The sequence below is a fragment of the Watersipora subatra genome, chromosome 7 (genome assembly GCF_963576615.1).
Source record: "Watersipora subatra chromosome 7, tzWatSuba1.1, whole genome shotgun sequence".
Taxonomy (NCBI): Eukaryota; Metazoa; Bryozoa; class Gymnolaemata; order Cheilostomatida; family Watersiporidae; genus Watersipora; species Watersipora subatra.
In genome coordinates, this window is record NC_088714.1 from 66,221,951 (window position 1) to 66,239,648 (window position 17,698).

The 17,698-nt window shown below is 38.5% G+C and overlaps 2 protein-coding genes across 4 annotated transcripts in view; one reads left to right on the forward strand and one right to left on the reverse strand.

Annotated features, from left to right (window-relative positions):
• Nucleotides 1–16,497, forward strand: LOC137401196 (uncharacterized). Of its 2 annotated transcripts, none has more exons than XM_068087587.1 (15): nucleotides 1–115; nucleotides 638–837; nucleotides 1,146–1,196; nucleotides 4,543–4,647; nucleotides 4,840–4,950; nucleotides 5,067–5,328; nucleotides 6,010–6,082; nucleotides 6,538–6,685; nucleotides 10,368–10,513; nucleotides 13,366–13,496; nucleotides 14,369–14,511; nucleotides 15,110–15,316; nucleotides 15,447–15,629; nucleotides 15,842–15,953; nucleotides 16,299–16,497. In XM_068087587.1, exons 2-15 carry the CDS (start codon nucleotides 652–654, stop codon nucleotides 16,382–16,384), a joined length of 1,944 nt encoding a protein of 647 aa, XP_067943688.1. In that variant the 5' UTR covers nucleotides 1–115; nucleotides 638–651; the 3' UTR covers nucleotides 16,385–16,497. The 2 variants fall into 2 exon arrangements, with proteins under 2 accessions (XP_067943688.1, XP_067943689.1); XM_068087588.1 differs by having other exon boundaries at nucleotides 24–115; nucleotides 649–837.
• Nucleotides 16,184–17,698, reverse strand: part of LOC137401197 (atypical kinase COQ8B, mitochondrial-like) — a 14,063-nt gene continuing 12,548 nt past the window's right edge. For both annotated transcript variants that reach the window (XM_068087590.1, XM_068087589.1), the window contains exons 15-16: nucleotides 17,060–17,123; nucleotides 16,184–16,798 (exon numbers count right to left, since the gene is read on the reverse strand). In XM_068087590.1, coding sequence (XP_067943691.1) covers nucleotides 17,072–17,123 — 52 coding nt within the window. In that variant the 3' untranslated portion in view covers nucleotides 16,184–16,798; nucleotides 17,060–17,071. The remainder of the gene's footprint in view (nucleotides 16,799–17,059; nucleotides 17,124–17,698) is intronic.

Genomic DNA, 17,698 nt, shown 5'->3' on the forward strand with positions numbered 1-17,698 from the left:
CTTGCTGATAGGAGTTGGATCAACCTCTCAAGTAACCTTCTATGTTTGCCATTTGCTGAGCAGCTCGTGTCTTTCTACTCCTTTTCTTACTCACTTCTCCTACTTACTACACTTGGTAAGTAAGATTTTTCATACTGAAAACAAGTAAGGATTTGTTTACCCTTTGTCTATATAGAACAAGTAACAAAATAAGTCAAGTACCCGAACATGATGGTGTGGACATAGAGTTTCAGCATCTAATTTACACTTGGATATTGTTTTTGGTGGTTTCTCGGTAAATATTTGCAGATGAGTGTATGAGTATAGTTTTGTCAGAACAATGGCAATACTCAAGTACTGTAATATTTAGATTTAACACCAGAGTGTGGCTGGCTGATGAGAGAGATTAACTTAACCAAGTCGAAGCATATAAGCACTAAACTAGTCTGTTTAGGAACGTAATATAACTAAATATTTTATAAAGAGGCTATTTGTAGAACGGAGGTCTTGATTATGTTTGGTAAATGAGTAGCACAACACTGTACTGAAGGTTATGATGGCACAGATGGTACCAAACTTACTAAAATGAGAACAAAACTCTCTCTGCTTTGTTTGCCCCCTTCATTTTCTTACGGTTTTGATACTAAATAATAAATAGGTTTAAAAAAGGCAATGGAGGTGTACGCCCAGAGACAGAGAGAGGAGTTGTACGGTGAGCAGAGGAAAAGGGAAGGAGAGAAGATGAAGCAGAAACTTACAGCCAGTCATGTCCTGCGAGATGGAGAGTTTAATATCAACAAGAGGTCTGATCGACCAGGATTTCAGTGGAGCACTGTTACTTTAGATGATTACAGGAGGGTGAGCTATTGACACTGACCACTATGTATAACAGTGCCAGTACAATGTACATGCCTGTACAATGTACATGCCTTTACGATGTAAAAACCTTTACGATGTACATACTTCAAGTTTTACAAACCTTCACAAAGTACACACCTTTACAATGTACTTACCTTTAAAATGTACATACCTTTACAGTGTATATACCTTTACAGTGTATATACCTTTACGATGTACATATCTTCACAATGTACTTACATTTACAATGTACATACCTTTACAGTGTATATACCTTTACAGTGTATATATCTTTTTTCTTGTTACAGGCATTGCCAGCAAAAGAACAAGGAAAACAATATGATGAGAGCTACAAACAGGTAAACATATTCACTTTACAATCTTATGTTTGAAAAGAGTCAGGCCTCACGGCTCTATGCAAGAAATACTATGTTGGCAGAATATTAAAAAAAGTATCTAAAACAAGTTTTTAACTTTGAGTTCCCAGGGGAAAAGTTGACATAATATCAAGTCAGAGTACTAGTAATGTGACACGACTGACAAGGTACCTACAATCACCCATTGTCTGACATCTCGAGGTATCTGTGTGCACCCACAAGGCAGAGTAAACTCCAACATATATTCATGTACATGTACTCACGGAACAAGACAAAAGTCATTATGCGATAAACAACATCAAAGAGACATCAATTTTAGTTGGGAAGAATCTGAGCATCTAATAAAAATCTGCTCAGCATTTTACCTGTCAGCATTTTATCTGTCAGCATTTTATCCATCAGCATTTTATCTGTCAGCATTTTATCTGTCAGCATTTTATCTGTCAGCATTTTATCTGTCAACATTTTATCCATCAGCATTTTATATGTCAGCTTGTTATCTGTCTCCAAGTCTATTCAACGTGAAACTCTTTATCTGTCAAACTCTTTATGTGTGAAACTCTGTATCTGTAGAACTCTGCATCTGTAAAACCCTGTATTTGTAAAACTTTGTATCTGTAAAACTCTGTATCCGTGAAACTCTGTATATGTAAAACTCTTTATCTGTAGAACTCTGTATCTGTAAAACTCTGTATCCGTGAAACTCTGTATCTGTAAAACTCTGTATCTGTAGAACTCTGTATCTGTAAAACTCTGTATTTGTAAAACTCTGTATATGTAGAACTCTGTATCTGTAAAACTCTGTATTTGTAAAGCTTTGTATCTGTAAAACTCTGTATCCGTGAAACTCTGTATTTGTAAAACTCTGTATTTGTAAAACTTTGAATCTGTAAAACTCTGTATCTGTAAAACTCTGTATCCGTGAAACTCTGTATCTGTAAAACTATGTATTTGTAAAACTCTGTATATGTAGAACTCTGTATCTGTAAAACTCTGTATTTGTAAAACTCTGTATATGTAGAACTCTGTATCTGTAAAACTCTGTATTTGTAAAACTCTGTATATGTAGAACTCTGTATCCGTGAAACTCTGTATCTGTAAAACTCTGTATCTGTAGAACTCTGTATCTGTAAAACTCTGTATTTGTAAAACTCTGTATATGTAGAACTCTGTATCTGTAAAACTCTGTATTTGTAAAGCTTTGTATCTGTAAAACTCTGTATCCGTGAAACTCTGTATTTGTAAAACTCTGTATTTGTAAAACTTTGAATCTGTAAAACTCTGTATCTGTAGAACTCTGTATCCGTGAAACTCTGTATCTGTAAAACTCTGTATTTGTAAAACTCTGTATATGTAGAACTCTGTATCCGTGAAACTCTGTATCTGTAAAACTCTGTATCTGTAGAACTCTGTATCTGTAAAACTCTGTATTTGTAAAACTCTGTATATGTAGAACTCTGTATCTGTAAAACTCTGTATTTGTAAAGCTTTGTATCTGTAAAACTCTGTATCCGTGAAACTCTGTATTTGTAAAACTCTGTATTTGTAAAACTTTGAATCTGTAAAACTCTGTATCTGTAGAACTCTGTATCCGTGAAACTCTGTATCTGTAAAACTCTGTATTTGTAAAACTCTGTATATGTAGAACTCTGTATCTGTAAAACTCTGTATTTGTAAAGCTTTGTATCTGTAAAACTCTGTATCTGTGAAACCCTGTATTTGTAAAACTCTGTATCTGTAAAACTCTCTATCTGTGAAAACTTTGTATCTAGGAAACATTTTAATCCCAGCTAATAATTTAGTTTCAGCAATCTATTAGGGTCATACAAATGGTGGGTAGGATGTACTGATCTTAAGGGTTATGGATAAGGTGTACCGATCTTAGGGGTTATTGGTAAGGTGTACTGATCTTAGGGGTTATGGATAAGGTGTACTGATCTTAGGGGTTATGGATAAGGTGTACTGATCTTAGGGGTTATGGATAAGGTGTACTGATCTTAGGGGTTATTGGTAAGGTGTACTGATCCTAGGGGTTATGGATAAGGTGTGCTGATCTTAGGGGTTATTGGTAAGGTGTACTGATCCTAGGGGTTATGGATAAGGTGTACTGATCCTAGAGGTTATGGGTGGGTGTACTGATCCTAGAGGTTATGGGTAAGGTGTACTGATCCTAGGGGTTATGGGTAGGGTGTACTGATCATAGGGGTTATGGGTAGGGTGTACTGATCCTAGAGGTTATGGGTAGGGTGTACTGATTCTAGAGGTGATGGGTAGGGTGTACTAATCCTAGAGGCTATGAGTAGGGTGTACTGATCCTAAGGGTTATGGGTAGGGTGTACTGATCTTAAGGGTTATGGGTAGGGTATACTAATCCTAAAGGTTATGAGTAGGGTATACTGATCCTAAGGGTTATGGGTAGGGTATACTAATCCTAGAGGTTATGAGTAGGGTATACTGATCCTAAGGGTTATGGGTAGGGTATACTAATCCTAGAGGTTATGAGTAGGGTATACTGATCCTAAGGGTTATGGGTAGGGTATACAATCCTAGAGGTTATGGGTAGGGTGTACTAATCCTAGAGGTTATGAGTAGGGTGTACTGATCCTAGAGGTTATGAGTAGGGTATACTGATCCTAAGGGTTATGGGTAGGGTATACTAATCCTAGAGGTTATGGGTAGGGTGTACTAATCCTAAGGGTTATGGGTAGGGTGTACTGATCCTAGAGGTTATGGGTAGGGTGTACTACTCCTAGAGGTTATGAGTAGGGTGTACTGATCCTAAGGGTTATGGGTAGGGTGTACTGATCCTAGAGGTTATGGGTAGGGTGTACTAATCCTAGAGGTTATGAGTAGGGTGTACTGATTCTAGAGGTTGTGGGTAGGGTGTACTGATCATTTGGGTTATGTTGAGGGTGCGCTGGTTTTAGGGACTGTGCGTGGGTAAGGAGTTTTGATCCTAAAGGTCACGAGTAGGACACGCTGATGCTAGGGACTATGGGCAGGGTGTGCATATCCTAATGCACAGGCGCATATTTTGCATCAAATAGACAACCTGATAGAGAAGGAAAAGCAGTGGAAGATACTGCACTGATGTTAGCAGATCATCACAAACTTTGCAGTGTTCATGATTTTAAATTACTTTAGCGAATATTAGTAAAGCAAGCAAGCTTTTTATTGGTTGGAAAGTTGATATCCTCTCATAGCGGCTTGTCATTTGAGTCATAAGGGAATCACAACATCATGATAGTTACTAAGCCATTACATATACTCCGTCCTAATATAATTACGTAACTCAACTTACAACAACCTTACACTTTTGTGTCTACAGGCAACAGGAAGTGACATACCTATTTTTCATGAAGGAATTCCTCTCGATACTTACACACAAACTTCGATGAAAGGAGCATACGTTGACAAAGGGACATCACAAAAGGTTAGAACTTCCTGTCAAGAAGGTTTTTTAGTAAATGCTGATTCATGTCAACAGTTTTAATCTTCTCTCAACAAGCTTTAGGTTTTTCAACTGAACAACTATAGGAGATCCGTAAGGTGGACTAGCACAGCTAAAGTGCCTAACATACCATTGTGCACACGAGTCTTCACAAAGTTCATGCCTGTTTTCTAGAGAGAGTATATTGGGAACAATCCGGCGACAAACTGGCCAGATATGACCCCAAAATTAGTAAAAGGACACAGGCTTGGTCACTCCGAATATAGCGATATTTTCACACCTAAGGTAAGCATCGAAACTGACTGTTAAAGCTGTCGCTCAAACATGAAGAGGTTTTTAGAAATATGTACGTCGGTAGTTGGAGTAGTTGTATGTTCAACCTTTGTGATGCTATTAAACAGGAAGTAGACTTGAGCAAACCTAAATATGCAAAGGTGAGGACAGCTGAAGTGAAGCTTCCCATACCTTTGAATGAGACGAAGCATAAAATAAGTGTGAACCTTGGGTGTGAGCTTGCGCCTACCGGTGGCGTTGAAAGTGAAGTGAGGAGCAGATTCCTGCAGACCAAACCTAAGAGATATGACGGGACTGGAATTCGAAAGATGAAGGAGGAGATGGAATGGAACTCTAAAGTTTTTAAAGAAGGTGACTACAATGAAAAGGGTAAGAGATGAATACTTGGAACACAAGCTATAGGACATCATGATCATGCACTATAGCTTGTGCTCCCATAGTATGTGCTACATAAGACATGATGATCATGCACTATAGCTTGTGCTCCCATAGTATGTGCTACATAGGACATCATGATCATGCACTATAGCTTGTGTTCCCATAGTATGTGATACATAAGACATGGAAAAAGGTAGACCTAATGTTCTCAGCAGCGGTGTATTGACCAGTGCAGGCTTAAGGATGAACACAATGTGATATTTATACTAATAAATCCAGTTTGTCATTGCCTGTGCGCGCGAGTGTGAGTTAGTCTGCTCAAAATCTGTGCGTTTCCACATTTTTGGAGGATTTCATCCAAACTTCATACACGTATGCTCCGTACCACTTGGCAGGTTGTTAAAGTATTTGATTTCTAAATTTCATCTGGTTCTTAAGAACTGGCCTCTCAAACACCCACATGCAAGCTATCTGACTGAAAATAGAAAACAGGGCATCGCAGGCAAATTGTGCTAGTACATAATCCCTTCATAGTACACTAAACAGAAGATGGGTGTAATAGTGCGAAGTGATAACAGGTGGAGGAACAGATACAGAACATTCTAGATTGTTTATCTGGTGTTGATGATCAGGTACCGACAGGCATCTAACCTAGATTTCTGATCATTTTAGATGGTATAAAACAGACTATGTTCGATATCGACTTTGGAAAAAAGCCAAAGGGGAACACTGCTCCAGCTGTCAGGTATGCTTGAGGGAAGCGCTGCATGGCAATAACCGCATGTCTTGTTCATAATAGCAATGCGTCTACCCATCACTGCTGTAAAGACCACTAGCTAGCTAATAACCTTACATTCTTTTTATTGGCTGATCAGTGCCTTTACAATGAAACTACAAGAACAGTCTGATCGTGTCCTCTATTCGTACGTTAGCTGTACCTTTTAGGAAGATGTATAAAATATGTGCTAAACGTCCCACATGCATATAACAGTCCATCATGCATGCTCAGCAGTTGAACTAGTTTTATCAGTTTCCTAGACACACTATTATTCCTCCAGTAGTATCCCTATTATTCCTCCAGTAGTATCCCTTAACAGTAACCCTATTCAAAGACTTGAGTGATAGCCAACTCATGTAGGCACATATGTACAGAATGACATTGTAAAAGTGATAGAGGCTGATATATTGTGTAACTTACAGCTCAGGAGACGCTGAGGCACAGTTGAACGCTACCATCCAAGAAAAACTGCACTTCATGCCGAAGCTGATAGAGAGCAGCATGCTGAGAGACACGGCTAGACAAGATGGTGACGAGGGCAAGAAGTACCACACTAGAGCTCACTTTAAGGTACGCAACTGAACATGAGCTCATTATGGCCTGTTATCAATAAAACATTTGATTTGGAGCAATGCCATTCGCTAAGCAAAAAATCCTTTCATTGACACAGTAAAACATTAAAAAAAAATAGTAGCGCAGAATAGGGATCTTTATTGTATACTAGATGTATGCCCGGCGTTGCATGGGTAATAAAAAAGTCTTTGCACAGAAAACTTATTTTTATTAAGCATATACAACTTTCACCATTCTAACTTTTAAACTTCACATTATGAGAAAACCGTTTTTGTGCAGTTCAAATTAATTAAGAGAAAAAATAAGCAATGAATACTTGAAGGAGTTTGCATAAAAAAGGTCACTGTTGCAGCAGAAGCTTGCTGTGTACAAAGTTTTGATGGACGATACTGGTACCTCTCGATACTGGTACAAACGTAAAAATGAGATATCGGACATTCTTTGTCTGACTGAACGGAGAGAGAATGCGGAAGCAATTTTTACTCCGGATAATACAATTGTCCACGTGAAAAGCATTCAGCTTTTACAAACTACAGAAAATAGAAATAGGAGTGTAACAGTACATTTGAAATTAAAACGACACATTTGAAAATCACAACCTAAAAATAGGGGGTGGTGAAAAATTAGCTTTTAAAATAAGTTCAAAAAAATAACAGCTACAAAAAGGTAACATTAATTAATAATGAAAAGTGTGCATCTGGCGTTTGTAATCACGCAAAGGATATACAGTATATGGTAAGAACATTGAATAAGATAGGACCAGCCTTGGCCTTGTGGTTATGCATGCTTGTTTGTAGACTTGTGCTCTGAATGTCCTGAGTTCAAATCTGCTGCGTCGGTGTTTTTTCATTCCAAGAACTTTCTTGCCATAACCAGACAGACAAACACTGAGATTTATATATATATATAGACTAGCTGTAATAAAAAGTCTTTGGACAGAAAATGGATTTGTATTTAACATATAACAATGTTTACCATTGTAACTTTCAAACTACATACATGTATCATGAAATAAGTGTTTTGTGTAGTTGAAATAAATTAAGACAGAAAATAAAAACAACTTTAAAGGTTTTCAAACAACTGTAACTTTCAAACTTCATATCATAAGGAAAAGGTTTTTTGCATGACAACTAAACTAAAAATAAATAAGACAACTGTAAAGGTTTTCAAACAACTGTAAATTTAAAATTTCATAATTTGAAACAAGTGTTTCGTTGAAATAAATTAGTAGGAAAAATGAAAATGTAGAGGTGTTTAAATGTGAAATCATTAGCAAGTAATGGCTAAATATAGTCTATTTCGCCACGATTACAATCAAAAATTATTTGGTATACAATTTTATGATCTCAGTTCGTTTCAGTGTTGGCATGCAAAAATTGGCATGTAGGCTAATATCATAGGCTATAGACGTACATAGAGTGATATTAAAACCCATAGCCATTAATAGTCATCAGTCTAATGTAATCACCTTCTGGTAAAAATCATCATCATTAAAAATAGTACCAAAATACTATGTTAACCTTAATAACTATAGGCAGCTACATGTACAATGACTTTAGTGCATTTTGTGGTTATGATCTGTGGGTCCTAGATAATATAACATTACAATGTACTACATGGAGAGTTCTCACCTTCAAGACAGGCATGTAACATAAGCGTTGAATCTAACTTTACGTGGAGAGTTTTTACCTGCAAGACAGATGTGTAACATAAACGTTGAATCTAACTTTACGTGGAGAGTTTTTACCTTCAAGGTAGACATGTAGCATAAACGCTGAATCTAACTTAAATCAATTTAATTTACTAAACACATACTTGAAAGAAGTTTTAGTATGTGTTTTAGTAAACCTTAAACTTTTGACATTACTTTTATCATTGCGAAACGTGTTTATTTTAACGGGTACCGGATATACCATATAACGGAGATCTTGCTATGGCAAGTTCAGCGACATACAGTCAAACATGGATAACTCGCCCACGGATAGCTCGAACACATGGTTAATTCGAACGGTTTCTTTGGTCCGTTCCCACGTTATGATAAATTGCTATAGATAACTCGAACTCAACACTGTTAATTCGAACTGTTTTTTTGCCCAACGGCTACCGAAACGGTTGTTATCGCTTTAGAAAATCACTTTATTCAAAGCCATAGAGGTAAACTTCATCTTTTCGTAATTCATAAGCGTCGTTATTACCACCATCGGCAAAATATTTTTGTCAACGACTTTTCTAAAGGTTTGGTGAAATTTGATTTATACTGCTATACGATGAATAGCACAGGCTAGCCGGGTCACGCCCGCGCAAGGATTTTCGCCACGCACATACAAAACAAAAATCGCATGTTGTTTTTGTTTTGTATGTGCGTGGCGAAAATCCTTGAGTGCGTGACCCGGCTAGCCCGTGATGAATAGTTTTCCGACGTTGATTCCGTGTTAAATCAACGTTGGAATGTTGAATATTTAAAACGTCTTAAAAATTGTTGTAAGTAAACGTATACGTTGTCTTAGCTACAAACAACTATTCATCGTTTGACCTAAGCACAGAATACGTGTGTACATTCGATAAGTATCTATTAAAAAAGCGTGAGTGATATAGAATGTACCGTAAAACCTCGTAAAACTTCTAATTGAACTGCCTCGGAGTGTTGCTCTTAACGAATCCCAGGTAAAGTAAGGTAATCTTTGCATAAACTTCAAGAAAAATTGGCAAAATTGATCAGGGTAAAACCCCCAAAAGAAAAAAATGTCTTTTCTTTTGAGCATTTCAACAACGATCAAGTTTTGCCAATGTCAATCTAAAAAACGTCCGGGCAATAACATCACCTCAAACAACAATCAATCAAAACAAACAATCTCAAGTGATAGAAAACTCTCTATACTTTTTGATAAAAACGTTTTAAACTTTACATTAGAAGCATTTAATTTGAAACAAGCCATTTGTGCTTTTGATTTATATTATAGTTTGTATATGTACATGTATCTACTAATAAATAAGTAAATACATGGACTTGTGGCAGTGCTCTGATAACTTGAACGCTCTGATAATTCGAACACTTTTGCTCGGTCCCGCGAAGTTCGAGTTATCCATGTTTGACTGTATATCTTTTAATAACGTATATAATCAGTACACAAATCGCCAAATTTTAAGTTCGAGATAAATTATAGTCGATATCATAGGGTGAAATAAATTAACTCTAATTAAAAAAAAATATGGAGAAGCATCGCGTCGCATAAGCTTGGGTCCCAAAATATTTCTTAACAAAGGCATCGCAACACGTGGGCGCAGGGCTAAAATAATTACCGGTAGCATGTGCATGGGGTATATGAAAACATCTTTGATCAATATGCTGCTCTGGCTCAGTGGTAAAATGCCTGGATAAGGAACTAGTCGATGCATTTGTCGTGAGTTAAAATCCATCAAGCCGCGGAATTTTAATATCAAGATTTTAAAAGCTATAGCTGGACATACCGAAAACAGACTTTGAGAAATATATACAGTATATATAATAGATGTATGCTATATTGTCTAATTATACTGTATTAAATACTTATAATGTATATTTATACTACAGCACATTATATATTTATATGTATACTTTGGTGTGTTCAACCACATAATAGTCATGTCAGAGTGATGCAGTACTGTAGAACAATTACATCTGTTCCACTATCTTGCACAGCTGGGCAGTCACGCTGACAAGTCCATGACAGTCTATGATAAGGATTTTCCTCCCTTCAAGTCTGTCACGAAACCCGAGCGAACAAAGCCGGCAGACACTAAAATGTTGAACAGTACTGAAGCTAAGTACTTCAACACAACTAACAGGTATGATTAAGGATTGCCTGAACACACCAACAGGATGCATTGCCGATGGGTAGTGTAGATATTCGCTGTGGTTACACCGGGAGCTTTTACATGCCCTACATGGAAAGGATGTGGGCAGAGAGACACATAAAGGGTGTGTGGCAGAGATACTCATAAGGGATGTAAGAATGCCATACACCCATCAGGGGCATGTGACAGAGATACACATGAGTTTGGGACAGAGATACACATAAGGGATGTATGGCAGAGAGACACGTAAGGGGTGTGTGACAGAGATACTCGTAAGGGTGTATGGCAGAGAGACACGTAAGGGGTGTGTGACAGAGATACTCGTAAGGGTGTATGGCAGAGATACACGTAAGGGGTGTGTGACAGAGATACTCGTAAGGGTGTATGGCAGAGAGACACGTAAGGGGTGTGTGACAGAGATACTCGTAAGGGGTGTGTGACAGAGATACTCGTAAGGGTGTATGGCAGAGATACTCGTAAGGGTGTATGGCAGAGATACACGTAAGGGGTGTGTGACAGAGATACTCGTAAGGGTGTATGGCAGAGATACACGTAAGGGGTGTGTGACAGAGATACTCGTAAGGGTGTATGGCAGAGAGACACGTAAGGGGTGTGTGACAGAGATACTCGTAAGGGTGTATGGCAGAGATACACGTAAGGGGTGTGTGACAGAGATACTCGTAAGGGTGTATGGCAGAGATACTCGTAAGGGTGTATGGCAGAGAGACACGTAAGGGGTGTGTGACAGAGATACTCGTAAGGGGTGTGTGACAGAGATACTCGTAAGGGTGTATGGCAGAGATACTCGTAAGGGTGTATGGCAGAGATACACGTAAGGGGTGTGTGACAGAGATACTCGTAAGGGTGTATGGCAGAGAGACACGTAAGGGGTGTGTGACAGAGATACTCGTAAGGGTGTATGGCAGAGATACACGTAAGGGTGTATGGCAGAGATACACATAAGGGATGTATGGCAGAGATACTCGTAAGGGTGTATGGCAGAGATACTCGTAAGGGTGTATGGCAGAGATACACGTAAGGGGTGTGTGACAGAGATACTCGTAAGGGTGTATGGCAGAGATACACGTAAGGGTGTATGGCAGAGATACACATAAGGGATGTATGGCAGAGATACTCGTAAGGGTGTATGGCAGAGATACTCGTAAGGGTGTATGGCAGAGATACACGTAAGGGGTGTGTGACAGAGATACTCGTAAGGGTGTATGGCAGAGAGACACGTAAGGGGTGTGTGACAGAGATACTCGTAAGGGTGTATGGCAGAGATACACGTAAGGGGTGTGTGACAGAGATACTCGTAAGGGTGTATGGCAGAGATACACGTAAGGGTGTATGGCAGAGATACACATAAGGGATGTATGGCAGAGATACTCGTAAGGGGTGTGTGACAGAGATACTCGTAAGGGGTGTGTGACAGAGATACTCGTAAGGGTGTATGGCAGAGATACACATAAGAGATGTATGGCAGAGATACTCGTAAGGGGTGTGTGACAGAGATACTCGTAAGGGTGTATGGCAGAGATACACGTAAGGGTGTATGGCAGAGATACACATAAGGGGTGTATGGCAGAGATACTCGTAAGGGTGTATGGCAGAGATACACATAAGGGTGTATGGCAGAGAGACACGTAAGGGGTGTATGGCAGAGATACTCGTAAGGGTGTATGGCAGAGATACACATAAGGGTGTATGGCAGAGAGACACGTAAGGGGTGTATGACAGAGATACTCGTAAGGGTGTATGACAGAGATACTCGTAAGGGTGTATGACAGAGATACACGTAAGGGGTGTATGGCAGAGATACACATAAGGGGTGTATGGCAGAGATACTCGTAAGGGTGTATGGCAGAGATACACATAAGGGTGTATGGCAGAGAGACACGTAAGGGGTGTATGGCAGAGATACTCGTAAGGGTGTATGGCAGAGATACACATAAGGGTGTATGGCAGAGAGACACGTAAGGGGTGTATGACAGAGATACTCGTAAGGGGTGTATGACAGAGATACTCGTAAGGGTGTATGGCAGAGATACACATAAGGGTGTATGACAGAGATACTCGTAAGGGTGTATGACAGAGATACTCGTAAGGGTGTATGGCAGAGATACACATAAGGGATGTATGGCAGAGATACACATAAGGGATGTATGGCAGAGAGACACGTAAGGGGTGTGTGACAGAGATACTCGTAAGGGTGTATGACAGAGATACTCGTAAGGGGTGTATGGCAAAAAATATGAGTAGTGCTCGGATTCCAACTGCATGCCTTCATTATTGTAGAAGAATTACAAGTTTTTTGTTTTGGTTGGGTTAGACGAGAGAGCACAACAACTAAGTCAGGTATTGTCTGTCAACAAATAGTAAGCACATGGGTATCAATACATCATTGAAAGCCGGAAAGAAGGAAGTGTTTGGGTAAACCTCTAATCAAGTTGGTAAACAGTTTACTAATGACATTCATTTGAAAAACTATTCTAATATATTGATGTTTGTAGGCTATGATAATCAATCACTTTCTATAACAAACACGTTGAGTGTATGCTAAAAATGTTTAAATTGGATTCATTCACCACTCATTGACAGAGTAATTGCCGCACTGGTCGTGTATCACTGAAATCGGCATGTAGAGGCAATTCCAAGCTATGAATCGATGGTAACCTATTCAACAGCAGATCTCTGTCTAATAGTTGATCATGTGTACCTCTCTAGGGCCTGTGTGGGGAAAATAAGCTCGGTGTAAATAGTCCGATTTGAATAAATGTGAGCGTCTTGCTAACAATGTTGAGAGAACCATCAGCATGTCATTATTGAGAGCGGAATTTTAGGATTGACTACTATGGAACAGAGGGTTCTGCTATTTGCTCTGACAACAAGGCTATCCGTCAATCAAACATGGAGAAGCAGAGTAGTAAAAATATCAACTTTGTAAATACAGATGATACAAACATGCAATCAGGTTGGTACAACTCTTCATAAGAGAGTGTCTAGGTAAGTATGTAGTCAGGTTGGCACAACTCCTCATAAAAGAGTGCTTAGGTAAGTATGTAGTCAGGTTAGTACAACTCCTCATAAGAAAGTACCTAGGTAAGTATGTAGTCAGGTTAGTACAACTCCTCATAAGAGAGTGTCTAGGTAAGTATGTAGTCAGGTTGGTACAACTCATAATAAGAGAGTGACTAGGTAAGTATGTAGTCAGGTTGGTACAACTCCTCATAAAATAGTGCCTAGGTAAGTATGTAGTCAGGTTAGTACAGCTCCTCATAAAAGACTGACTAGGTAAGTATGTAGTCAGGTTGGTACAACTCCTCATAAGAGAGTGCCTAGGTAATTATGTAGTCAGGTTAGTACAACTCCTCATAAGAAAGTACCTAGGTAAGTATGTAGTCAGGTTGGTACAACTCCTCCTGAGAGAGTGCCTAGGTAATTATGTAGTCAGGTTAGTACAACTCCTCATAAGAAAGTACCTAGGTAAGTATGTAGTCAATTTGGTACATTTTTATACCACACACTAACTACCTCGAGAGTCAACTCCTATAACCCACTCACCAACAGACATAGTTGGCACTTAATCAGACGAAGAAACAATTGTCCATATCCCATCTGAGATTTACAGCCACCTTGCAGAGACAAGAGACTTCTATTAATAAAACCAGCCGTATCCAACAATTTTAGCTCATGCTTTGAGGCAAGTGATCACTTTTTGTCATACATTGCAATAATTCTTGCTCTCCATATGTGAACACAAGGCACTACAATCCATATGTGAACACAAGGCACTACAATTCATGAGAAAAGGCAGTTTTGTAATCAAAACATTGCGTCTTGTAGTATTCACCCGAGATTACCCTGGACCACCTAAAGCATATGCAACAATGAAACCAGCCACAGAGAAGAAATGCGAGTTTGATTTCCTTGTTTCAAATGGGATGATACCTGATTATAAGAAGCTGACAGACAAGACAGAAAACAATGTAACGATGTTATAGAATTTACAATTTGGTCGTTCTAGTTTCTAGGTCTAACATCTCTTCACAGTTGTCTGCATCCGTAGATACAATAGTAGGCATATATTATCAACCAAGTATACATCTGTGTGTACAATAGTGTACATCTGGTAATACTCACATATACACACAGTTTATCTCAGGCACTTCATGCAATAGAGTGCATATATTAACACAGTACTTGAGTATACATCTGTTTAGCTATACATAGTCTTTTAGCCAAGTTACAAATCATTTTGATACACATAGTCAGACATTGAATCTGTTTTGGTACTGAATTAAACAAAATGTGATAACCAATATAATCAGTTTATGTGAATAGAAAATGGGTGTGTGAAGAGTGAGAGATCATTAGCGCCATCTGTATAAAGCATAGTATATATCTATCAGGGTAGATCTCCACATATGTATAGAGTGTGTGAGCACAACATTCTGTAGTATTAGGTTTATACAATTCACAGATGTAGACCATGAGTACTAGTTATAAATGTAGCCCAGGTGTAATATCCATAAATGTCGACAACGAATACTATTCATAAATGTATCCCAAGTATACTATTCCCAGGACAACTTCAAAGGAAGTGTTGGTGCCAGTGTTCTTGTGCTCAACTCTGACAAAGCGAGAATAAAATCAGCTGCTAAACGACGCCTGAAGTCTGGCAAGAGGGCACACTTCATCCTCGGCAGCAGCGCTCCGAGCTATAAGACGGTTAGCAATGAAACGTTCATGGGACGAGCAAGAGAGGATGCCAATGTGATGGCTGCTGGCAAGGTTTGTATAACTAGAGAAAAGCTACCATTGATGAGCGCTTTGCAAATCTGTGTTTTTAGAGGAGCAAACAGCTAATATGTGTACGTACTAGAGTCCTTTAAGTACAAGCTTGTTCTATTAATCATGGCAGGTGGAGAAACCGAGTAAAGACTTTTCACACTTTTCGATGAGTGAGAATACAGAGGATATGGTGGCTGATCCTGATGCGCCAACTATACAAGAGTCTCGGACAGCAATAGACAACTACAGTGAGAGACAGCGAGTGGGAGATCTCTCAACTGATCTTACGGTTACGAGGAGAGACTTCCTGCCAGTAAATATATAATACTATAATCTCAGTTCATAGTTTACATATGTCACCAGTAGAATAGTCGCCAAACAATAAATACTTGAATACAAAAACGAATTTGGAAATGAGTTTTTAATAAAATGAATATTAAATAATTTAATAAAAGCATTTAAGAGAATCTTCTACAAGCAAAAACATCGAGTGGAAGTTGCTTTAATGAGATAGTGTGTTGTCAGATAGAGGAGAGGAGGTACACCGTCCCCCAAATAAAACAGATGAAGGCCGTCAGTATTCGAGAAAGTAAAGCCACTGCAAAGACACATCTCTTTCACACAGACACAAGTTCAAGTGGGTTTGCCAGTCTTCAGTACTTAATAAATACCCATCATGTCACATGACCATCATAGCTTGTATGCAGTTTGCAGCTTACCCATGCCCTGATTGTTTAGAGATGTCATGGAGACATTTGTCAGCTTGATTAGCATTGTTTATGTGTAGAGAGTTTTCTCACCCCGGCAGCAACTTGTTAATTAGAGTTATCATACCATAGTTGATTAGTATAACAAAGTAAGGGCAATATTTCTTTTATTGTTTGAAATACTAAAGAAATTTAAAACGCAAATTTGCAAGAAAATGTATTATATTCTCCTGAGTTTTGCAGGAAAAAGACGTGTTTCTGGTGTTGTGTTACAGGGAACAACTACGAAACCACAGCTATGGCGAGCTTCATAAAGCCAGAAGAGATGAGTGGAAAAGTACATCTTTCCTCTCTGCAATGATGTCTTTACCAAACACCCATGGAATTTAAGAAAAATACATTGGCACACATAGATCGATCTGTTTTTTATAACTGCTATAGATATCTAAATTAAAGTTCTAGTAAAACTTAAAACCTTTGTTGGTCAGCTTGCATGTACATGTAGGTCGAACAGCAAGCACTATGGTAGTTAGTTGACATACAAAGCTGCATCACAGCAAAGGAAGTTTGACTGTAAATCTCCAATTATAGCTGTGCAAAAAGTGAGAACACAAATATATTGTTGCAATCTGAGATAAACTTGTTTTGTAATTAAATAGCTCTACCGATAGGCAAATCTACGCAGTTTCCTAGGAAAACCCAGCTGTGCTTGTCCTGTGCTCCTGTATGCATGCGTAGGCCATACTGAGTGATTGAGCAAAGAGCATAGTTGATTCTAAAAAAGAGGGGTGACGCTTGCAGACAATTTGGAAGGCGAAGATGTGAAAAGACATTGACACTAGCCATACAAAATGCTCACAACTCCAAACACATACGCAACGATTATATGAGAAGGCAGTTATTGACATTCACTAGGGAGACAGCCTTAACATATTCAATGAACTGAAAGTTGAAATAGTTTTTTTGTCGGTTTGCAAAGAAGACACACAGAGGACCTATTTCAGTGTGGCCCTATCTCTCCTACATACACAACTACCTGCTATAGGTGTCAGCTTTCCTCTTCTAGCTGGTAAGCCTTGTCAGGTTGACCATATTTATACCTAAAATAAAAATCTCCCAATAAATACCATTAAGGAGTTGGTTTGTCAACATTAATTTGTGAAAGAGCTATTAACTGAGAAATGTAACTTCGCATATGATAAGAATTCAGTATCTGATACAGACAGTCTACAAAAGGGAAGAGATGATAAGAATTCAGTATCTGATACTGACAGTCTACAAAAGGAAAGATATGATAAGAATTCAGTATCTGATACAGACAGTGTACAAAAGGGGAGATATGGTAAGAATTCAGTATCTGATACAGACAGTCTACAAAAGGGAAGATATGATAAGAATTCAGTATCTGATACAGACAGTGTACAAAAGGGGAGATATGATAAGAATTCAGTAACTGATACAGACAGTGTACAAAAGGGGAGACATGATTAGAATTCAGTATCTGATACAGACAGTCTACAAAAAGGAAGATATGATAAGAATTTAGTATCTGATACAGACAGTCTACAAAAGGGAAAATATAAGAATTCAGTATCTGATACAGATAGTGTACAAAAGGAAAGATATGATAAGAATTCAGTATCTGATACAGACAGTCTACAAAAGGGAAGATATA